The sequence below is a fragment of the Musca domestica genome, unplaced genomic scaffold (genome assembly GCF_030504385.1).
Source record: "Musca domestica strain aabys unplaced genomic scaffold, Musca_domestica.polishedcontigs.V.1.1 18, whole genome shotgun sequence".
Classification (NCBI taxonomy): Eukaryota; Metazoa; Arthropoda; class Insecta; order Diptera; family Muscidae; genus Musca; species Musca domestica.
Genome location: NW_026712238.1, coordinates 9,720,766 through 9,742,780, shown reverse-complemented (window position 1 = coordinate 9,742,780; position 22,015 = coordinate 9,720,766). Strand labels below are relative to the sequence as shown.

Sequence of the window (22,015 nt, the reverse complement as noted above, 5' to 3'; positions counted from 1 at the left end):
GACTTTTGTTGAAAATTCCCATCTTAAAATCACACTATCAACCATCCATTCAGATGCCAGAAGAAAACTACTCCACTACTCGATAGTGACGGCATTGAGTGTTGTTGGCCAGCCAGTATTACTTAAACTTACACCACAACCACTACCACCAGGAGTAGCAACAACAAGAAATAAATCATTGGAATTGTCTAGAAGATTGTTCGAATGAAACAATAGACTTGCATTGTTCGGGTGTTGAGTAATCTCGCTTTTCTACAGAGAAACTTTGACAATACCAAGAAGTTCAAGTAGTTGTTTGATTTATTTCTGAGAATTGTTAAATTCATTTAAATTGTGTTAGTTATCTCAATATGTTTCTCAATTAAACATTTTGCAACTTGGATTTCGAAATCAACTATCAAGGCTGTAAAGTGAAGATTTAAAAACGATAAGAAATTTAACAAAAGTTTTTGTTTGCTAAGGCCGTTTGTAAGTTTCAACAAAGCATTCCTCCTTTTTTATTGTTGCAAAATGTTGAAAGTAATCCTCTTTATATAGGTGAGACAAAATCTACAATATCCTGTAAAGGTTTTAAACACAGGGTGAGATGAAAAAAAAAATGCAACCAACTTCAGACTGCTGTCATTTCTAAGCCTCGTCTGACAGCTGTTGTAATTATTCCAGTGACAGCTCATTATATCGTTTACAAACGTACAAAAGAATTTTGGTGAGAATTTTCCAGAAAAAACAGTTATTCGTGACGGAATTCAAGAGTGATAGTGTGATTTCTTTGTATTTGGCTGGAAAATCACAAGTCGCTATCGTTAGAGTACCCCGGCATTTAAATGTGAATAAATCGTTTGTGCTTCGTAACATCGCTCGTTACCGTGATACTGGTAGTGTAGCCCGACGTCAAGGAAGTGGACGGAAGAAAACAGCAACATCAGCAGAAACGGTTCGAAAAATAAAGAAGCGATTTGGTCGAAAAATGGCTCTTGAGCTAAACATATCGCAAATATTCCATTCGCAAATATCGAATAATGAACTCGGGATAAAGCCATTGAAATTCCAAAAAAATGCAAGAACTTAAACCGAAACAGAATGAAAATAGACTCAAAGGAGCTTAAGAGTTGTTTCGCTTGGCCGAAAGTGGTGAACTGCCGAATTTGGTTTTCTCCACTCCGATGAGAAAACATTCGTTGTCCAGCAGTTTGTAAACAAACAAAATTATCGTGGTTACTTGCCAAAGAGCTCAGCTGAAAATGTGCACCTTCGGTTGGCCATCAGAACTCAAGCGCTGGCCATGGTGATGGTGTGGGTCACTCTGTGGAATTAATTGAACGTCGCATCAGAATAAATGCCGAATATTATCGTGAAAATATTTACGAGGGATCATTAAAGCCTTGGGCACGAAAACATTTTGGCCGTAGACCTTGAACATTCCAACAGGACTCAGCACGCGCCACCCAAGAATGGTTACAAAATGAGGTTCCTCGCTTCATTTTCAGTGCACAATGGCTACCAAAATCTTCGAATACCAATCCGTTGGACTATTGTGTCTGGAGTATTTTGGAAAGCAAGGTTGGCACTAAAAAATACCAAAGTGTCGATCACCTCAAGCAAGCGCTACGCTGGTAATGGACCAAAATACCGCAGAGCAACAATCGGGCAGCGAGTGACGGTTTCATTGGCCTTTTGAAGGCCATAATTTGTGCCAAAGGTGACCGATTCAAACAAACCTGAACTTATTTTAAAATTTAATGCTGTTTCCGACATTTTTTGCTTCCACTCAATAAGATTTAAGCAAGTTAAAAAGCAGTAAGTTTTTTCGTGCCGAACTTTTAATACCCTTTACCATTTGGAACGAATTTGGGAATTTTCAAAAAATAAAATCCATTAAAAATTCCGTTAAACTCTTAAAAATACCGAATATAGCCGTTATATTGGGGTCTATACGACGTGGACCTACATAGGCCTTGTTTGTCATAAGTCATTACCATATTCAAATTCGAAATTTGAAATAAACGGTGAACAATGTAGCTAAAATCATCAAAATACGGTATATGGGAAGGTACCATTATATCGGAACTATGCGAAGACCTGGACCTGCATAGACAATTTTCTGCCACTGGCTGTAGCATCCATTACGAACTTCAAATATGACATCTCAAATAATTTTGATGAGTATTGTGCTTAAAATCGTCAAAATACCGAATATAGGGAGGTACTGATATATGGGACCTATACGAAGACCTGGACCTGCATAGACAATTTTCTGTTTTAGGCTGTGGTATCCATTTCGAACTTCAAATACCAAATTTGAAACAATTCCATTGAATAATGTCACTAAAACCGTCAAAATACCGAATATAGGGTGGTACTGATATATGGGGCCTATACGAAGACCTGGAGCTGCATAGACAATTTTCTGTCATATACTGCAATATCCATTACGAACTTCAAATACCAAATTTTAAACAATTCCGGTGAATAATGTCGCTAAAAAAAAGTCCATTACGAACTTCAAATATGACATCTCAAATAATTTTGATGAGTATTGTGCTTAAAATCGTCAAAATACCGAATATAGGGAGGTACTGATATATGGGACCTATACGAAGACCTGGACCTGCATAGACAATTTTCTGTTTTAGGCTGTGGTATCCATTTCGAACTTCAAATACCAAATTTGAAACAATTCCATTGAATAATGTCACTAAAACCGTCAAAATACCGAATATAGGGTGGTACTGATATATGGGGCCTATACGAAGACCTGGAGCTGCATAGACAATTTTCTGTCATATACTGCAATATCCATTACGAACTTCAAATACCAAATTTTAAACAATTCCGGTGAATAATGTCGCTAAAATCACCCAAGTACCGAATATCGGGAGGTACCGTTATATGGGGGCTATACGAAGACGTAGACCTACATGGCCCATTTACGAACTTGACCTGTCTACTGGCAAAATAAACATGTGTGCACAATTGTAGCCTTCTACCTCAATTCGTTCGAAAGTTATCGTGATAACGGACATCGCTTAATCGACTAAGAATTTTACGCTGATCAAGAATATATATACTTTGTTGGGTCTGACATGAGTATTTCGAGGAGTTACAAACGAAATGAAAAAAAGAATATACCCTCCATAGCATGATGGGGGTATAAAAAAATCTAAAAATTATGGCGCTTGACTTTCTTGCAGTTTTTTTTTCACCCTGTACATTTAGAATTTTTATACCCTACACCACAAGGTGGTCAGGGTATTATGTCTTTGTGCATTTGTTTGTAACAGGCGAAAGGAAAAGAGATATACCCATAGTTCCTTTTGATGATCTGCATAGAATCACATTCTGAGTCGATTTATGCATGTCCGTTTGTCCATGTATTTTTGTAAACAAAGTACAGTTCGCATTTGTTGCCCTATCCAGATAAAATTTTGCACAAATCATTTGTTTGGCCCAAGGACGATTCCTATTGAAATTGGAGATAATCGGTCAAAATTTAGATATAGCTCCCATATATATCTTCGTCCGATTTGCCTTTTATTGTGCACCAAACGTGTAATATCAGTCTGAATAGTATGGAATTTTGCACGTATGATCAGATTGGACCTCAAAATAAGTATGCCAAATTTAATCGAAATCCGTTCAGTTATAGCTATAGCTCCCATGTATACTGTTCATCCGATTTGTCAGTCGTAATATGCACTCCGTAACGACGATATTCAGGGAAATATATCAAATACAGCTCAGAAATATATTTGCAAAATTTTATCGAAATCGGTTCCGATTTGGATATAGCTCCCATATATATTTTTATCCGATATCAAATTAATTGTGCACCAAATGGGCAATACAAGTCCGAATTTAAAAGATACAAATGCTTCGGCAAATTTAGTCTTTTGAACTTTAAATTATAATTACATAGCGTGTATGATTGAATTCTCCCATAAAAACTTTTAATTGTTATGCGCAGCTCTACTAAATTAGGAAAGTGGTGTAGGGTATCAAAAAGTCGGCACCGCCCGACTTTAAGACTTTCTTTACTTGTTTAAATTGCGTCTTGGCAAGCTAGAAAATTCCAAGAATAATTTTATCAGAATTGGAACAAGTATTTTAATTTTGGAATGCTGAAAAATATATTTATTATAGGAGTTTGTAACTCTTTTTTTCGCTCTTGCATTTAGGCATTTTTTTAAAAAATCTTCCTTACACCTTGCTTTGTACCTCAGCCACAAAAACAATATACCATTCCACATCACCACGGAAACTCATATTGACCTTGTAGAAACCCTCCTGTAAATGTTGTGGAAATGACTTCTGATCAAATTGGCATTTGTCCAAGTAGTAGACACCTCTCTCAAAGGGTGGCTCAAATTTATCCTCAAATGCTGGGAAATTTGAACAATCCTTTAGGGTATCCATTACATAGTCCTTGTAGAAGGTGTTCAAATACTCGAATATATGTTGGCGAGGCGTTTTAAAGGGCAACGGGTGATAATCCTTGCCATTGGCGCTGCGATAGGAATTAAACTCAACCTAGAGGGGTATTTTGAGAGGTTATAAAACATATTACTCCCCTCAAGAAAATATTCAAAATTATACCGTATTCGAATCGCCCTCATGAATATCATATTGGATATCCGCACTACCCATAACAGCAAATACACCACGGCTAATACGCTCCAGCTTACATTCACCAAATTTCACCTTTTCAGGATCGGAGGAATAGGTTTCAATTGATTTCAATTCGTATGTCCAGGTTTGCTGGGAAATAAAAAAAAAAACAATTATTAAAAAAATATTAAAAACAATTCCTCTTCATATATTTTATTTTCTTTACCTCCACATCCACAAGAGAACAAACAAATATTATGGACGAGAAAAATATCACAGCCCAAAGGCTTAAAACCTCAAAGGATAAATGCATGCTGAACTCGGCCAAAGCATACAATGAGTTTGAGTTATGAAAATTGAAATATTTATACAAAAAATTGAATTCATTTGAATATTTGCAAAAATGGATAATGGATTAAAACATAAAAAAAATGATTTTTTTCTTATCACGAGTTTTGTGTAACAAATGATTTGCTACAATCTGATAACAAATAGATAATCGACAAAAGTCAATTGATTGCAATTAAATTTCAATTCAACAACACAACTTAGATATTGAAACTAGAAAGAGTAACCCAGGAAATATTTGGTAACTCATGTGTCACTTTTAGCACTACCGGCAATGACAACTACGTACCCTCTGCATTACTAGTAGGCCAAAAATAGTAAAACATCAAGATTTGGCCAATTCACGTACAAGCCATGACAAAAATCAAAATCCTGAAAATAATAAATTTTAACCTAATTTTTAAACTCATTTCCAAAACCGCTCCATATCTCAATCCTAGACAGCATACTAGTATGAATTTCCAAACCCACCTACGAATTCGTGCACACAATACCAATTTTAGTACTGTTTAGTACAATTATAGAGAACACCTCCTAAATCACCCTCATATTTCACTCCCAGATACCAACAATGACCTCTATATCAAATTTCGAGATTTTAGTTCTATTCCTTTAACCAATTCAGTACCGGTTAGTACTTTTCGAAAAATTATAGAGCACATTTTTAAAACCACTTCCATATCTTAACCACAGGCACCAAAAGACACCAGCCAATACCAAATTTCAGGATTTCCGCATTATTCCTTCATTCAATTTAGTAGTTTTTCCAAAGCCATCACCAGATACCTACAGAGACTATAATATCAAATTTCGGTATTCCAGTGCTATCTCTTCACCCAATACCGATTTTAGTACCACTTAGTACTTTTCAAAACAATTACAGTACTCAGGTTATACACAACCAGCTTCTTTCTTGAAACCCAGATACCAACAGTGACCTCGATACAAAATTTCACAATTCCATCCCTATTCCAACACCCAACGGAACATTTTGTGGCAATTTGCACTATTCGTACTTTCAAAGTACTCATATTCAGAACCAGCTCTTTCCCTCAACCACAGATACCAACAGTGACATCCATACCGAACTTTAGGATTTTAGCTCTATTCCTTCTCCCACTGCCAAATTTAGTACCATTTAGTACTTTTTCTTATAAAATATAAGAAGTTCCAAAACCATCGCCAAATCTCAAACAATGATGCCATCAGCAATCTTAATATCAAATTTCATAATTTTATCTCTATCCCTACACCCAATACCAAATATAGTACTATTCAGTATTTTTCGTTAAATTACGGTACACATTTCTCTAGATGACCAGGCTACACACGAACAGTGAACCCTAATAAAAAAATTTCAGATTTCAAGCACAATTTGTTTATCTGTTTTTTTTCGTGCACTCGTAGTACACATTTCCAAAACCACCTCTTAATCACAACCCTACACTAACAGGGACTCCAACACAAAATTTCAAAATCACAGGTTATTAGTAAACTTAGTACACTTTTCCAAAACCACATTCATATATCAAACTTATTTTCCAAACTTGATTCTCAAACCAAATTTTAAGTTTTTAGCTCAATCTTTTTTACGTAGTACTAAATGCTACCATTTAAGAAGTTGAATACTATTTTAGAACTGTAACCTTAAACTCCGAATTGCCAAGAATTCAACATTGCCAAGTACATGTATCCTGAACTCCATCAGTGGCTCTTATTCAAATTTCAGAAGTTTAGCTCATTCCATTTGTCCAATATAAAGTATTCAATTTTTAGTACATTTTAGTAATCTTCCAAAAATCTAAACTTATCACACGCCTACGCACAAAAACTGAACCTCGTGTAAAATGTTCGGATTCCAGCATTGATTCTAATTCAGTTTTGTGATTTTTGTGTTTTTTGGGTGAGATAAAAAATGTCGAAAATTTTACAATAATTTTAGATTTGTTCGAATTGGTCACCTTTGGCACGAATTATGACCTTCAAACGGCCAGTGAAACCGTCACATGCTACTCGAATGTTGCTCTGCGGTATTTTGGCCCATTCCCGGCGAAGCGTTTACTTGAGGTGATCGACACTTTGGTATTTATGCTTTCCAAAATACCCCAGACACAATAGTCCAACGGATTGGTATGCGGAGATTTTGGTGGCCATTGTGCGCTGAAAATTAAGCGATAAACATCATTTTGTCTGCGGTCAAAATGTTTGCGAGCCCAAGGCTTTGATACACCCTCCAGAATATTTTGGCGATAATATTCGGCATTTATTCTGATGCCACGGTCGATTAATACGAGCGGAGAGCGCCCATCGGCAATTATAGCGGCCTACATTATCACAATGGCCGGGGCTTGAGTTCTGTCTGGTGGCCAACCGAAGGTGCTCATTTTCAGCTGACCTCTTTGGCAAGTAAACACGATCATTTTTTTTTTGTTACAAACAGCTGGACAACGAATGTTTTCTCATCGGAGAAAACCACTTTCGGCCAAGCGAAGCATCTCTTTAGCTCATTTGAGTCAATTTTATTTCTTTTGCGATGTAAGTTCTTTCATTTTTTGGAATTTCAATGGCTTTACCCCGAGCTTATTTTCAATATTTGCCGAATAGAATATTGCGATATGTTCAGCTCACGAGCCATTTTTCGGCCACTGCGACACGGGTTTTGATCAAGTCGCTTCTTTACTTTTCGAACCACTTCTGCTGATGTTGCTGTTTTCTTACACTTCCTTTACATCGGGCTACGCTACCAATATCACGGTAACGAGCTGTCGGACGAGTGGCTTGGAAATGACAGCATTCTGAAGTTGGTTGCAGTTTTTTCATCTCGCCCTGTATATCTACCGAAAGTATAGGCCTGATATATTTCTTTCACACCAGATCGGAAAATTGGTATATCTGGAGATTGCATGAAATCGTATACTGATTTCGTATTTCATAGGATGTTTTATTCATTTAAAACAAAAACAACACCAACATTTGATCTAGTGCAAGTAAAAAAAACTTTGGCCAAGCTTAAGTTTTTATACCCTTAGTATTTGAGCGAGTTTCAGTAAAAAATCCAAATACCGAGAAAATTAAAAGGGAAACAAGTGAAAAATACTTTAATTGAACATTAACAGAAGGGTAAATATAATTCAGGAACAATTTTTTTTTAGATAGTCAGCCATGATTTTTTTTTTTCAAAAATATTTAATAACTCGTGATATGTTAATCATGATTTCATTTTTAATTGAGCAAAGTCATTGTGATGTTAAATCTCGATGCATTTTCAAATCATTTCATCAAATGTCATGAGTTTCGTGTTGGCATTTATTTGCTGAATGGTGTTATCTGATACCAAACAAATAATAATTTTCAGTCAATTGAATTCATTTGAATTTGGATAATAAACGCGAAGCCAATTAAATGTCAAAATAAGCATTGATCTGTATCCTCGAAATTCTGTAATTATTAAACCATATATGATTAAATTAAGTCCACAAAATGTTATTGCCTGCAAATTTCTGCCATAACAAATCACTAGATAAAGTCAATTAAAGTTTTTTATAATTTTCAGTCGATTTATACTCTAAAAATTGTTCAAGTTAAACATTGTATATTACCCACTTGGTTTTAGATCATCAATACCTGCAAATTAAGTAGAATAAAACTGTCATACCGTAAGAATAATTTTATAATATCTGGGGATTTTGGTGCGGCTTCGGATAAAAATTCTCTTTACAAAAAATATTCATGTCCAAGGTGATATCACAAGAAGAAATGTGGCTGATGAAGAATTCTGTTTAGCAAATAAAATAGAAACGTAATAAAATATATTGAAGTTAGAAGGAATATGGACTATCGAGTCATATTATCGGATCATATCGTATAGTAGAATTTGATGATGAATTAAGGTTTTTTATAAACCAAAATTGATTATATTTTTTATGGTACATATTAAGTTAATATTTTTTTTTATGTTTAGAGATATATAATGAAATTGTGTGTAGAATATTTTATTCTTCTTTGATGTTAGAAAGATTGAAATTAACAGTCCAACTCATAAACATGTAATTTTCACCTGATATATTTTAATTCAAATGTAATCTCCCTTAAAGCTATAAAACCCGGATCTAATATCTAGTGAAGTTTTGTGTGAAATATGTCGCCTTTTGAAACTTTCCGTCTATAACGAAGTTTTGGGTTGCTTTCATGCATAAACTCGAAAAAAGTCCGATGAGATATCCATGACAATATTTTTGGGTTTTATTTTTACCAGAAATGTTGACTTACATTTTCCTGCTATGTAGTGGAAATAGAGATTTTATTTTCCTGGTGACTTATAGAGAATTTTTATTAAGAATATATTTGTCTTTGACATCATCCTTCAAAAATTATGAGTATATTCTGATATATTCTGATTATGAATATTCAGAATATATTCTAGCGTAAAATTCTAAAACGATCTGATGCAATCACGCTATCTTTCTAACGAATTTTCACCAGTAGGCAGGTTCGTAAATGGGCCATGACGTTCCACGCCTTCGTATAGCCCCCATATAACAGTTCCTCCAGATATTCAGTATTTTCATGATTATGGCGACATTATTCACCGGAATTATTTCAAATTTCGTATTTGAAGTTCACAATAGGTACAACAGCCTATGACAAAAAAAAATTGTATGCAGGTCCAAGTATTCGTATAGCCCCCAAATATCAGTACCTCCCGATAGTTGGCATTTGATGATTTCAGGAACATTATTCACCGGAATAGTTTAAAACTTCGTTTTGGAAGATCTTAATGGGTACTACAACCTATGGCAAAAATTTCGTATGCAGGTCCACGTCTTCGTATAGCCCCATATGACGGTACCTCCCGATATTCGGTATTTTCATGATTTTAGCCAAATTATTTACCAGAATTATTTCAAATATCTTATTTTTAGTTCGTAATGGTTACTACAGGCTATGACAACAAATTTCGTTAGCAGGTTCACGTCTTCGTATGGTCCGCATATAACGGTTTTCAGTTAAGTGGTAGTTTTCGGATTTTTTTTTTTTTCAAAATTTTCATGTTTCTTCCTAATGGTGGAGGGTATTAAAAGTTCGGCCCGGCCGAACTCAGCTTCTTTTTTACTTGTTAATTGAGACTATAGCATTAAATGAAAAATTGGCACAATAAATAAAAACCCTTTAAGGAATTTGCTGTTATTAAACAATACGATTACCTCCACTTAGAATTTCTTAACCTCCCCGACAAAATTGGCTGGAAACGTGGACTTGGAAAGTATATTTATGTGGGAACTATACCAAAAAATATGTACCTATGTTTATATCTGTTTTTCTGTTCTCTACCCCCAAATTAGCCTAAATACATATTTTTTGCCAAACCAAATCGAAAATGTGTCCAAGACCCTCTAAATAGGTACTGCGAAACATTGACCTACGTTGAAAAATTGTCTGCGAAGACGTTATTTACCCTCTTAGAAACCAAGATGGCAAAAAACGGGCCAAATCAATTGAGAAAATGTAGCCGAGACCACGGAAATAACTGAAATCAGGATACCTACATATGAGGGTTATACCAAAACTTGGGCCTTTTCACTAAGAACTCAAATAACTCAAATTTTCCGAAATTATTATGATCCCTTTTTGCTAAAATGTAAAAAAAAATACTTGAAATGGGGATGAACTCTTATATGGGGTCTATAACAAAACAAGGTCCGACATTACCCATATTTTGTACAAATGATTCTACATCTATATCTTAAATTTTGCAAAATATTTGAAGACCTTGGTGTATGGTCCATGGGCCCTAAATCTTACCTGTGAACCCCAACGCCTTTGGGGATTTTGACATACTTACCAAATTCTATGAGTTTCCCGTAGAATTTCCGATATATTCGAGGTCTCTATGTATGTTTAATGGGCCTTGGGACCCCAACTACTTTTGGGAGTTTGATGTACTAAGAAAACACTAAGACCTCCACATAGAGTGTCAAAGCCAATGCCGATGACACTAGATACCCACAATTAAAATATTCCAAGGAATATTTATACAAAAATAAAAAAATGAGGAGGAAGGGGCCTTTCGCCGTTTATTTAGGTTACTTTGTTAAGTTAAATTTAAAACTGAAACCAAAATCATCTAAAATATCATTTTAAGATCTTTCAATTATTTTTATTTCATTATTATTATTATTATTTTTTTTTTTTTTTGAAAATGCTGAAGTTACTTAAACCTATCTTATTCAAAAAACTTTTCAAATTATTTCCATCTTCTTTTCAATATTTTTATTGCATGCACAAAAAAATTTTTGAAATGCTGATTTACTACATTAATGGAAATATTTGGATTTTTTCACGATTTTGACTTCCACTATGTCCAATAGAGAACATATAACCATTTATATGTTTTCTATTTCAACGACAAAAATGAAATGCCATTCAACCTCTCCACTGCCGGCCATATCGACTTTGTAGAAGCCTTCTTGCATATGTTGTGGAAAGGCCGATTGATCAAATTGACATTTCTCCAGAACGTAGGTCTTTTTCTCCAATGGCGGTACAAACTTGCCCTCAAATGCCGGCATATTTGAGCAGTTCTTCAACGAGTTCATGGCATATTCCTTATAAAATGTATTGAAATACTCGTACAAATGTTGACGGGGTGTTTTCAATGGAATCGGCTTGTAGTCCTTGCCATTTTCACTGCGATAGGCATGGAATTCTATCTGTTGGCATTTTGCAGAACTAATAATTTTTTTAATAAAAACAATATTTCATGATATTTACCATATGAGAATCGCCCTCAACAATATCGGCATTTATTGTAAAACTTCCCGATCCGGCATAGACGCCACGACTTATACGCTCTACTTTAAATTCGCCAAATCTAAGCTTATCCAAATCGGATGAAAATGTTTCTATGGATTTTAGTTCATATGTCCAGGTTTGCTAGTTTTTGTAGAAAAAAAATCATTAAAGCGAATGCATTTGTGTCAAGTGAAATTTCATAGAAACCAACCTCCAATACAACGTCGGTAAATGCCACAGCCAGTGCTGAACAGAACAAGATATCCAATAGAAATGATTTTCTAATACTGCTCTTCATTTTATTTTTTGGATTTGCAGTTTGTGTATTGACTATTGTATTTATATATATTTTTTTTTAGAAAAATTATCTTTTGTAATCTTTTAATTGCCAAAGCAGAGATAATATTTACATTGTCATTTGGTATCAATTTATGATATCCGATACTGATAAATATTAAAAAAAAAACATTTTCAAATGCTAGCAATTATAAGATTATTTTTGTGTAATTGAGTGATTATCATTGATTTGAAATGTGTTGATTTGGATTGTATTCTCTTCAAAATTCAGTCAATCAATAGGCTTCCTCATACTCGAAAGTGATTTTTGCTCTAATGTTTTTTTGTCTAAATCAAAATCAATTATTATGGAAAGAAATAAAAAAATATGTTCCTTGGAATTTTTATAATAAAACATTTTTTGTGAGTGTAGAAATAAAATTGTAAAAGGAATTTGTTGAGTTTTTTTTGTGAACTCTAAATACGAATTTCCCTAAATATAATGGGTAAGTTTTCTATTATTTGTAAAATCTTTCTTTAAATTTCCGCTTATTTTGGCATATTGACTATTTTGCCATTCTGTTTCTAGAATATCTTTCTGCAAACTAGTTTTTATAAAGATTTAGGATTTAGTATGGCCTACTAAAAATATTTAGAAAGATCAATACATATTTTCCAAATTTATAAGTCTTTATATTTTGTTATACCCTACACCGCATAGTGGTGAGGGGATTATGTCCTTGAGAATTTGTTTGTAACATGGAGAAGGATGCGAGATAGACCCATATTTACTTTTGAGGATCTTCACAGAACCACTTTCTGAGTCGATTCATGCATATCAGTCCGTCTGTCCGTCCGACCATGTATTCTTGTGAACAAAATGCAGATCGCATTTATTATCCGATTAAGATTAAATTTTGCAAACAATATTTGATTGGGCAAAGGACGAACCCTATTGAAATTAGTGGTAATCGGATCAGAATCAGATATATCTTCAACCGCTTTCGGGTTAATTGTGCACCAAGTGGCTAATATAAGTCTAAATGATCTGTATTTTGGTACATTCCACCGACCTCAGTCTATAAGTAAGTAAATCAAATTCGGTTCAGATATAGCTATAGCTCCTATATATATGTTTCATCTGATTTTGTGTTTTTAGGTCACTCACATTCGTAATATGCATTCGACCACAATTATATTTGTTACCAGTTATCAGATACAGAAATACCTCTGCCAAATATTATCAAGATCGGTTCAGATTTAGATATAGGTCCCATATATATAGTTTCATCCAATTTCGGGTTAATTGTGCATTAAATTTAGTGAAAATCGTTTCAGATATAGCAATAGCGCCCATATATATGTTTCATCCGATTTGATCTTTAAGTCCCTCACATTCCGAAGGTGCACTGTCGGAAATGAAAGCAAAAAATGTCGTAAATAACAGCAAATTTAAGAACAAGTGTGGATTTGTTGGAATTTACCACCTTTGGCACGAATTATATCAAACGGCCAATGAAACCATCACACGCTGCCCGAACGTTGTTCTGAGGTATTTTGGCCCATTCAGGGCGATCGAAACTTTGGTATTTTTTAGTGCCATCCTTGCTTTCCAAAAAACTCCAGACCCAATAGTCCAACAGGTTGGCATTCGGAGATTTTGGTGGCCATTGTGCGCTGGAAATGAAGCGAGGAACCTCATTTTGTAAATATTCTTGGGTGGCGCGTGCTGAGTGCAATGGTGCTAAATCCTGTTGGAATGTCCATGGTCTGCGTCCAAAATGTTTGCCCACCCAAGGTTTTAATACTCCTTCCAGAATATTTTCGCGATAATATTCGGCATTTATTCTGATGTCACGGTCGATTAGTACGAGCGGAGAGCGACCATCGGCTGTTATGGCGGCCCACACCATCACCATGGCTGGCGCTTGAGTTCTGGTGGCCAACAAAACGTGCACATTTTCAGTTAACCTCTTTGGCAAGTAAACACGATAATTTTGTTTGTTTACAAACTGCTGGACAACGAATGTTTTTTCATCGGAGAAAACCAAATTCGGCAGTTCACCACTTTCGGCCAAGCAAAGCAACTCTTTAGCTCTGTTAAGTCTATTTTCTTTTTGTTGCGGTGTAAGTTCTTGCATTTTTTGGAATTTTAATGGCTTAACCCCGAGCTCATTTTTCAATATTTGCCGAATGGAATATTGCGATATGTTCAGCTCAGGAGCCATTTTTCGGCCACTGCGACGCGGGTTTCGAACAAGTCGCTTCTTTACTTTTCGAACCATTTCTGCTAATGTTGCTGTTTTCTTCCGTTCACTTCCTTGGCGTCGGGCTACGCTACCAGTATCACGGTAACGAGCGATGGTACGAGACACAAACGATTTATTCACATTCAAATGCTGGATTGTTCTAGCGATAGCCACTTGTGGTTTTCCAGCCAAATATATAGAAATCACACTATCACGCTTGAACTCCATCACGAATAATTTTTTGCTGGAAGATTCTCATCAAAATGCTTTGGTAAGCTTGTAAACAATATAATGGGCTGTCACTGGAATAATTTTAACAGCTGTCGGACGAGTGGCTTAGAAATGACAGTAGTCTGAAGTTGGTTGCTTTGCTTTGCGGTTTTTTCATCTCACCCAGTATGTATGGTGGAGGGTATAACTTGGACCTGCATAGACAATTTTCTGTCACAGGCTGTAGTACCTGTTAGGAACTTCAAATACGAAATTTCAAACAATTTCAGTGAATAATGTCGCTAAAACCATCTAAATACTGAATATTAGGAGGTACCGTTGTATGGGGGCTATAAGAAGGCGTTTACCTGCACAGAGAATCTTGTGTCATAGGCTGTAGTATCCGCTACGAACTTCAAATACTAAATTTGAAACAATTTCAGAGAATAATACCTCTAAAATCATCAAAATACCAAATGTCGGGAGGTACCGTTATATGGAGGCTATACGAAGACCTTGGCCTGAATGCGTAATTTTTTTGTCACAGGCTGTTGTACCCACAACGAATTCTTAATACGACATTTGAAACAACTCCGGTGAATAATGTCTCCATCTTTGAACTTAACCTGCCTGCAGATCTGACGGAAGATCGGACGGAAGAATTGTACACTGATCAAGAATGTGTATACATTGTTATGTCTAAAATTATTATTTCGATGTGTTACAAACGGAATGACGGACTTAATATAACCTCAATATTATTTGTGGTAGATGGAATAAAAATCGAAAAAATTATAAAATAAAACTTTTCTAGGTCTCGATATTTTAATTTGGAAAATATTGGTCAACTGCTTCTCGTACCTCCCTCAAAAAAAGGAAAATTTTAAATAATAATAACTCTGATAAAATACGATTCGTTTCCTACTTTCTTCACATACATTGCATATACCAATTGGGCAACATTAGATTTCCTCGAAGATCAGATTTTTTTTGTTCACTCTTTCTAGAATCTAAATAATTTCAGCGATAAAATACTGATTCTATATATTTTGACTTGTTATCTAACCTGTTTTAACACAATTTTCTATAACCCTGCATTATAAAACATGGATGACAGACTGACATTTTTCCGAATTTAAAATACATTAGTTTTTCGAATCGCTAACTGTTTTCCACGCGATCGCGACAAACCAAGTGATTAGCCCATGTAGATTTATATCGGAAAGATGTCATGTAATTAATTATAATTCGCCTGATGTAGAAGCAATGATTTGCGTTAGTTCAATGAGTTTACAATAGTTCCGCCAATTACTATAAATTAACTGTTTAAAAAGGCCAATTATCAATTGTTTTGTAAAGCAGTAAAAATGCAATTATCAACCGGAATAGCTGAAGTGATTTTATTGTTGGTTTCATCAAAATTGGTGACAGGAGGGAACTACGGAGGTGGAAACTATGGAGGTGGGAGCTACGGTGAAGCAAACTATGGAGGAGGACACTACGAAGACAAGGTTTTGGGCACAAGGAAGTTTTAATTGTTGCATATTTTAAACGATGAACAAAATTTTGTTTTCCTAAAAAAATTAAATTTAGCAAACCTGGACCTATGAACTGAAAGCGGTAGAAACTCACTCGGACAATCCAGATTTATTGAGTTTCAGTGATTGGAAAGTTGATCGAATAAGTCGAGGTGTCTATGCTGCATCGGGAAGTTTTGTGTTAAATTATGACATTGTCGAAGGCGATGATAATGAGGTCTATCTAATGATCATGTACATCAAAGCAAATGTGCGAATCTTAATCGTTTTTCATTGCAGATTGAAATAAATTCTTATCGCAGTGAAAACGGTGTCAAAGATTACAGGCCAATACCATTTTCCGTGCAGCGTCAACATTTACATAGCTATCTCAACACGTTTTACAAGGACCTGGCCATGGACACTCTTAAGGATTGTTCGAATATGCCAGTATTTGAAGATCAGTTCGAGCCACCGTTGGAGAAGAAAACGTACACAATGAACAAATGCCAGTTCGACCAGAGTGGTTTTCCACAGCATTTACAGGATGGATTTTATAAAGTGATTTTAAGTGGCTATGGTTCGGTCAATTGGTATATGTCGTTCGTAGTTGAAGTACAAAATGTTATGTATTGATGGGCTCATATAAGATTTTAAATATATAATCTGGTCTTCTTAGTCGGAAGAAAATTAGTGTACCACATTTTTAATCCCCATACCATACCGGGTACCAAGACGTTGTATATTTGTATTGAGAACATATAGAATCCCAATCTGTGTCGATATTTTCGTACGTCTGTCCATGTTTTTTTATGGCATTTTCCACAAATCATTTGCTTAACCCAAGGTCGAACGCTATTTAAATAGGTGTTAATCGGACCAAATATAAATATAACTCTTCGTCTACTTCATCCGATGTAAATTTTATTGTGTGCACATTCGAACGAATTCAGACTAGAAGCAAGTACCTCAAATTTGGTGAAAATGTAGGGTGAGATAAAAAAGACTGCAACAAAGTCAAACGCCATAATTTTTACGTTTTTTTAATTTTATTGAATAAAAGCAAAAAATGTTGGAAATAGCATCAACTTTTAGAATAACTTTAGATTTGTTCAAATAGGTCACCTTTGGCACGAGTTATGGCCTTCAAACGGCCAATGTAACTGTCACACGCAACCCGAATGTTGCTCTGCGGTATTTTGGCCCATTCCCGGCGAAGCGCTTGCTTGAGGTGACCGACACTTTGGTATTTTTTTAGTGCCAGCCTTGCTTTCCAAATACTCCAGACACAATAGTGCAACGGATTGGTATTCGGAGATTTTGGTGGCCATTGTGCGCTCGAAATGAAGCGAGGAACCTCATTTTGTAACCATTCTTAGGCGGCGCGTGCTGAGTCCTGTTGGAATGTCTAAGGTCAGCGGCCAAAATGTTTGCGTGCCCAAGGCTTTAATACACCCTCCAGAATATTGTCGCGATAATATTCGGCATTTATTCTGATGCCACGGCCGATTAATACGAGCGGGGAGCGACTATCGGCTGTTATGGCGGCTCACACCATTACCACGGCCGGCGCTTGAGTTCTGGTGGCCAACCGAAGGTGCACATTTTCAGCTGACCTCTTTGGCAAGTAAACACGATCATTTTGTTTGTTTGCAAACTGCTGGACAACGAATGTTTTCTCATCGGATTGGAGAAAACCACTTTCGGCCAAACGAAGCAACTCTTAAGCTCGTTTGAATCTATTTTCTTTCTGTTGCGGAGTAAGTTCTTGCATTTCGGCCAAACGAAGCAACTCTTAAGCTCGTTTGAATCTATTTTCTTTCTGTTGCGGAGTAAGTTCTTGCATTTTTTGGAATTTCAATGGCTTTACCCCGAGCTCTTTTTTTAATATACGCCGAATTGAATATTGCGATATGTTCAGCTCACGAGGCATTTTTCGGTCATGCGACCCGGGTTTCGATCAAGTCGCTTTTTCACTTTTCGAACCATTTCTGCTGATGTTGCTGTTTTCTTCCGTCCACTTCCTTGACGTCGGTAACGAGCGATGGTTTGAGACACAAAAGATTTATTCACATTTAAATTCTGTAGTGGTCTAACGATAGCCACTTGTGTGGGAGAGAGCCGACGAGTTCAAAATTCACACCAGATATTTAGTTGCCAAATTTAAAAAAAAATCGATGACTTGTTTCGAAAATTATGAGAGATATTAGTATTGACAAGTAAAAATGGTGGAGGGTATTAAAAGTTCGGCCCGGCCGCTATTTGGAGCGAATTTGACAATTTTCAAAAAAATAACATTCGCCAAAATTTCTGTTAAAATTTTCAAAAAAATAACATTCGCCAAAATTTCTGTTAAAATCTTAAAAATACCTAATATAGCCGTTGGGGTCTATACGACGGCGTGGGCCTGCATCGGCAAATTTTCATTATCTATTATAATATTCAGATACGAAACTTGAAAAGAATCCGCTGAATAATATACCAAAACGTGGACCTGTACAGACAATTTTCTGTCATAGGATGTAGTATCCACTACTAATTTTAAAAACAAAATTTGAAGCAATTCAACAAAATACCGAATATCGGGAGGTACCGTTATATGGGGGCTATACGAATATACGTGGACCTGCACAGACAATTTTCTGTCAAGGCTGAAGAAACCATTACAGAATTAAAATACCAAATTTGAAACAATTCCGGTGAATAGTGCCGCTTAAATCACCAAAAAATTCCGAAAATAGAGAGGTACCATTATATGGGGGCTATACTAACATGGCCCATTTTCAATACCAAAAGTCCTGCAGATACTACCTACCTACTTCATTTCATTCAAAAGCTAGTGTGATTTCCACAGACGGATAGACGGACGGACATCTCTAAATCGACATAGAATTTTCCGCTGATCAATAATTATTCTGTGGGGGTCTAAAATGTATATATCGAGGTGTTGCAAACGGAATGACAAACTTAATATACCTTCCATGCTTTGGTGAAGAGTATAAAAATTGTGGATCGATATCTTCACATCAAAATTTGAAATTTGAAGACAATCGGTCTGTTACATCACATTTTATAAGAGTTCGAATTATTTAAAATGTTGACCCTTTTTGGGGAGGTACTTTATAGAGTGAACCGATATTGCCCATTTTCGCACTTGACCAATCACTTATGCTAATATTAGGATTTCTGAAGTTGAAGCAAAATTGGATTATCCTTTCTCTTTCTGTGCAGTAAATTTTTTTTGTTTTTTGAAAATTTCAACCTTTTGTGGAGGAGGTACCACAAGGAGTGAATTCGATGAATTCGATGAAAGTTTGAAAATAATAGAACGATGTACAAAGTTTGGACCAAATCGGATACTCCTTTTGTGAGTTATCATGTGCACCAGCCAGACAGACAGATGCTAGATCGACTCCAAATGTTCTGAAACGGATTTAGTTTAAAGAGACCTTGGGTCTAAACCCGTTATTTCGTTGAGGCACGTTTTGGTCGTATAAAAATGATATATACCCTCTCTAGCCATAAGGCTGAGAGTATAATTAACACATTTCCATTAATTACAGTTAAGTACATGTCAATAATTCACAACTAGAAAAATATTGCTACTAACTCGAAGGAGGGGACTGACTGCAGATGATTGACCCATGTCGTTGGTAATCATAATAAGTCACGCAAACAATTACAACTAACGGCTCTTACAAAAATTATGATTGTTTTATTAATTGGATAAATGTACAGAGGATCATCTCAAACGGTATAAATTAACCCCCAATGAGGGAGTTGATTGAGAATAGCTGAAAGTTAAGATAATGAAAATAGTTTGTGGGATAGCGGTAGCAGTTGGCCTGGTAACTGTCTTAACGCCTTTAAAGGCAAAGGCAGGCTTAGTTCCCATGAAGGTAATACCTTATATCTCTTTTTATTATTTCGACAAGGATTTAATTTAATTTCAATAACCACACCAGCAAACATGGACCTATGAGCTGAAATCAATCGAAACTCATTCGGATAATCCAGATCTAATGAGTTTTGAGGATTTTAAAGTGGAGCGCATAAGTCGAGGCGTGTATGCGGCCAGTGGAAGTTTTACGGTGAATTACGATGTGGAAGAGGGAGATGATACTGAGGTCAATATTTGACATTTTGTGTTATATGGTTCAGTTAAAATTCGAAAAAAATTTATTACAGATCGAATTCCTTTCATATCGTAGTGAAAACGGTGTCAAGGAATACAAACCCTTACCTTTTAGGGTGCAACGTCAACATCTCTATCGATATTTTGACAATCTGTATAAAGTCGTCATGGGCACCCTGAAGGAATGTTCCAATATGCCGGCATATGAGGATAAATTTGAACCACCATTCGAAAAGAAGACCTATGTTTTGGATAAATGCCAATTTAATCAGGAAGAATTTCCCCAACATTTACAGGAAGGATTTTACAAGGTCATTGTTAATGGTTATGGTGCCGCCACTTGGAATATGGTCTTTGTAGCGGAAATAATAAGTGATGTGTAATTGGGTGAAAGTTTTAATTCATAAACATAAATTTCAATAAATGTTTCAATTGCGATAAATTTCAATAAATGTTTCAATTGCGAATAAACTGTGACAAGTAATAAAATATCAACGATGTGATACAATGCATCAATATACTATGCAGTAAATTTTCTGTAGATCGAAAATAAAAGATTCCCCCAAGAATGAAGAATTCCTGAACATTATGTATATAGTAAAAGTATTTAAAATCAAATCATTCCAAGAAGAAAATTTTTATGAAAATATTTTTTTGGTGCATTTCATTCGCGATATCTATATTCTTCATGTGTAAAAGATTAGTGAAATAACTGACTGTTTGATCTAGAATCAAGGCATTCAGGGGATCAGTCTTGGTGCGTAGGCGTCTGATAAGGCTGCGTTTTTGGAAATTCGTACCAAAAGGGTACGAAAAGTACTAATATGTACCGTAATTGGATTTTTTGCATTGAAATGAGCTAGAATTCTGGAATTTGAAATAAAAGTCACTAATGGAATGCAGGATAGATGTACCAAAGGGTTTTTGGAAATTTGAACTTTAAGGTTACAAAAAGTTTTAAAATTGTACTGAACTTCTAAAATGGTACCATTTGGTATTATGTGAATGGATAAAGCTAACAGTTTGAATTTTAGTATGAGAATCATGATTAGAAACTAAGTTTGATATATGAAGGTGGTTTTAAAAATGTGTGTGAAGATGGTTTTAAAGAGTACTAAATAGTACTATATTTGGTACAATTTGGTATTGAGTGAATAGGGCTTGAAATCTGAAATTTGGTATTAGAGTCGCTGTTCATGAGTAGCCTAGACATATGGAGGTGATTTTGAAAATGTTTAATATGCAGGGTGAGATGAAAAAACTGCAACTAACTTCAGTCTGCTGTCATTTCTAAGACACTCGTCCGACAGTTGTTAAAATTATTCCAGTGGCAGTTCTTTATATTGTTTACAAGCGTACAAAAGCATTTTGGTGAGAATTTTCAGAAAAAAATATATTCGAGATGGAATTCAAGCGTGATAGGAAACCACAAGTGGCTATCGTTAGAGCGCTCCAGCATTTAAATGTGAATAAATCTTTTGTGTCACGTACCACCGCTCGTTACCATGATACTGAACGTCAAGGAAGTGGACGGAAGAAAACAGCAACATTAGCAAAAAATTACCGAAAAGTAAAGAAGCGACTTGATCGAAACCCGTGTCGCAGTGGTCGAAAAATGGCTCGGGAGCTGAAAATATCGCAATATTCCATCCGGCAAATATTGAAAAATGAGTTCGGGGTAAAGCCATTCAAATTCCAAAAAAGTGCAAGAACGTACACGGAAACAGAATGAAAATAGACTCAAAAAAGCTAAAGAGTTGCTTCGCTTGGCCGAAAGTGGTGAACTGCCGAATTTGGTTTTCTCCGATGAGAAAACATTCGTTAATTGTCTAGAAATATTTCATAGGGGTTTGGGTTATTTAGGTTTGGAAGATATTTGGGGT

At 35.6% G+C, this 22,015-nt stretch overlaps 5 protein-coding genes across 5 annotated transcripts in view; 3 read left to right on the top strand and 2 right to left on the bottom strand.

The window, feature by feature from the left end:
• LOC109613174 (uncharacterized) overlaps positions 1 to 22,015 on the top strand; it is a 258,271-nt gene that overhangs the window by 221,349 nt on the left and 14,907 nt on the right. The window lies entirely within an intron of this gene.
• Positions 4,151 to 4,956, bottom strand: LOC105261707 (uncharacterized). Its single transcript, XM_011293420.3, has 3 exons — positions 4,832 to 4,956; positions 4,594 to 4,755; positions 4,151 to 4,527 (listed from the first exon to the last, which is right to left on the bottom strand). Exons 1-3 carry the CDS (start codon positions 4,916 to 4,918, stop codon positions 4,198 to 4,200), a joined length of 579 nt encoding a protein of 192 aa, XP_011291722.1. The 5' UTR covers positions 4,919 to 4,956; the 3' UTR covers positions 4,151 to 4,197.
• LOC101896456 (uncharacterized) lies at positions 11,334 to 12,043 on the bottom strand. The gene is made up of 3 exons (XM_011293421.3): positions 11,957 to 12,043; positions 11,725 to 11,886; positions 11,334 to 11,663 (listed from the first exon to the last, which is right to left on the bottom strand). The coding sequence occupies exons 1-3, from the start codon at positions 12,041 to 12,043 to the stop codon at positions 11,337 to 11,339; spliced, it is 576 nt and encodes a 191-aa protein (XP_011291723.1). The 3' UTR covers positions 11,334 to 11,336.
• Positions 15,848 to 16,661, top strand: LOC101896637 (uncharacterized). The gene is made up of 3 exons (XM_005181615.3): positions 15,848 to 15,991; positions 16,074 to 16,235; positions 16,298 to 16,661. The coding sequence occupies exons 1-3, from the start codon at positions 15,848 to 15,850 to the stop codon at positions 16,631 to 16,633; spliced, it is 642 nt and encodes a 213-aa protein (XP_005181672.1). The 3' UTR covers positions 16,634 to 16,661.
• On the top strand, positions 19,777 to 20,515 carry LOC101896817 (uncharacterized). The gene is made up of 3 exons (XM_005181616.4): positions 19,777 to 19,896; positions 19,963 to 20,124; positions 20,186 to 20,515. Exons 1-3 carry the CDS (start codon positions 19,807 to 19,809, stop codon positions 20,513 to 20,515), a joined length of 582 nt encoding a protein of 193 aa, XP_005181673.3. The 5' UTR covers positions 19,777 to 19,806.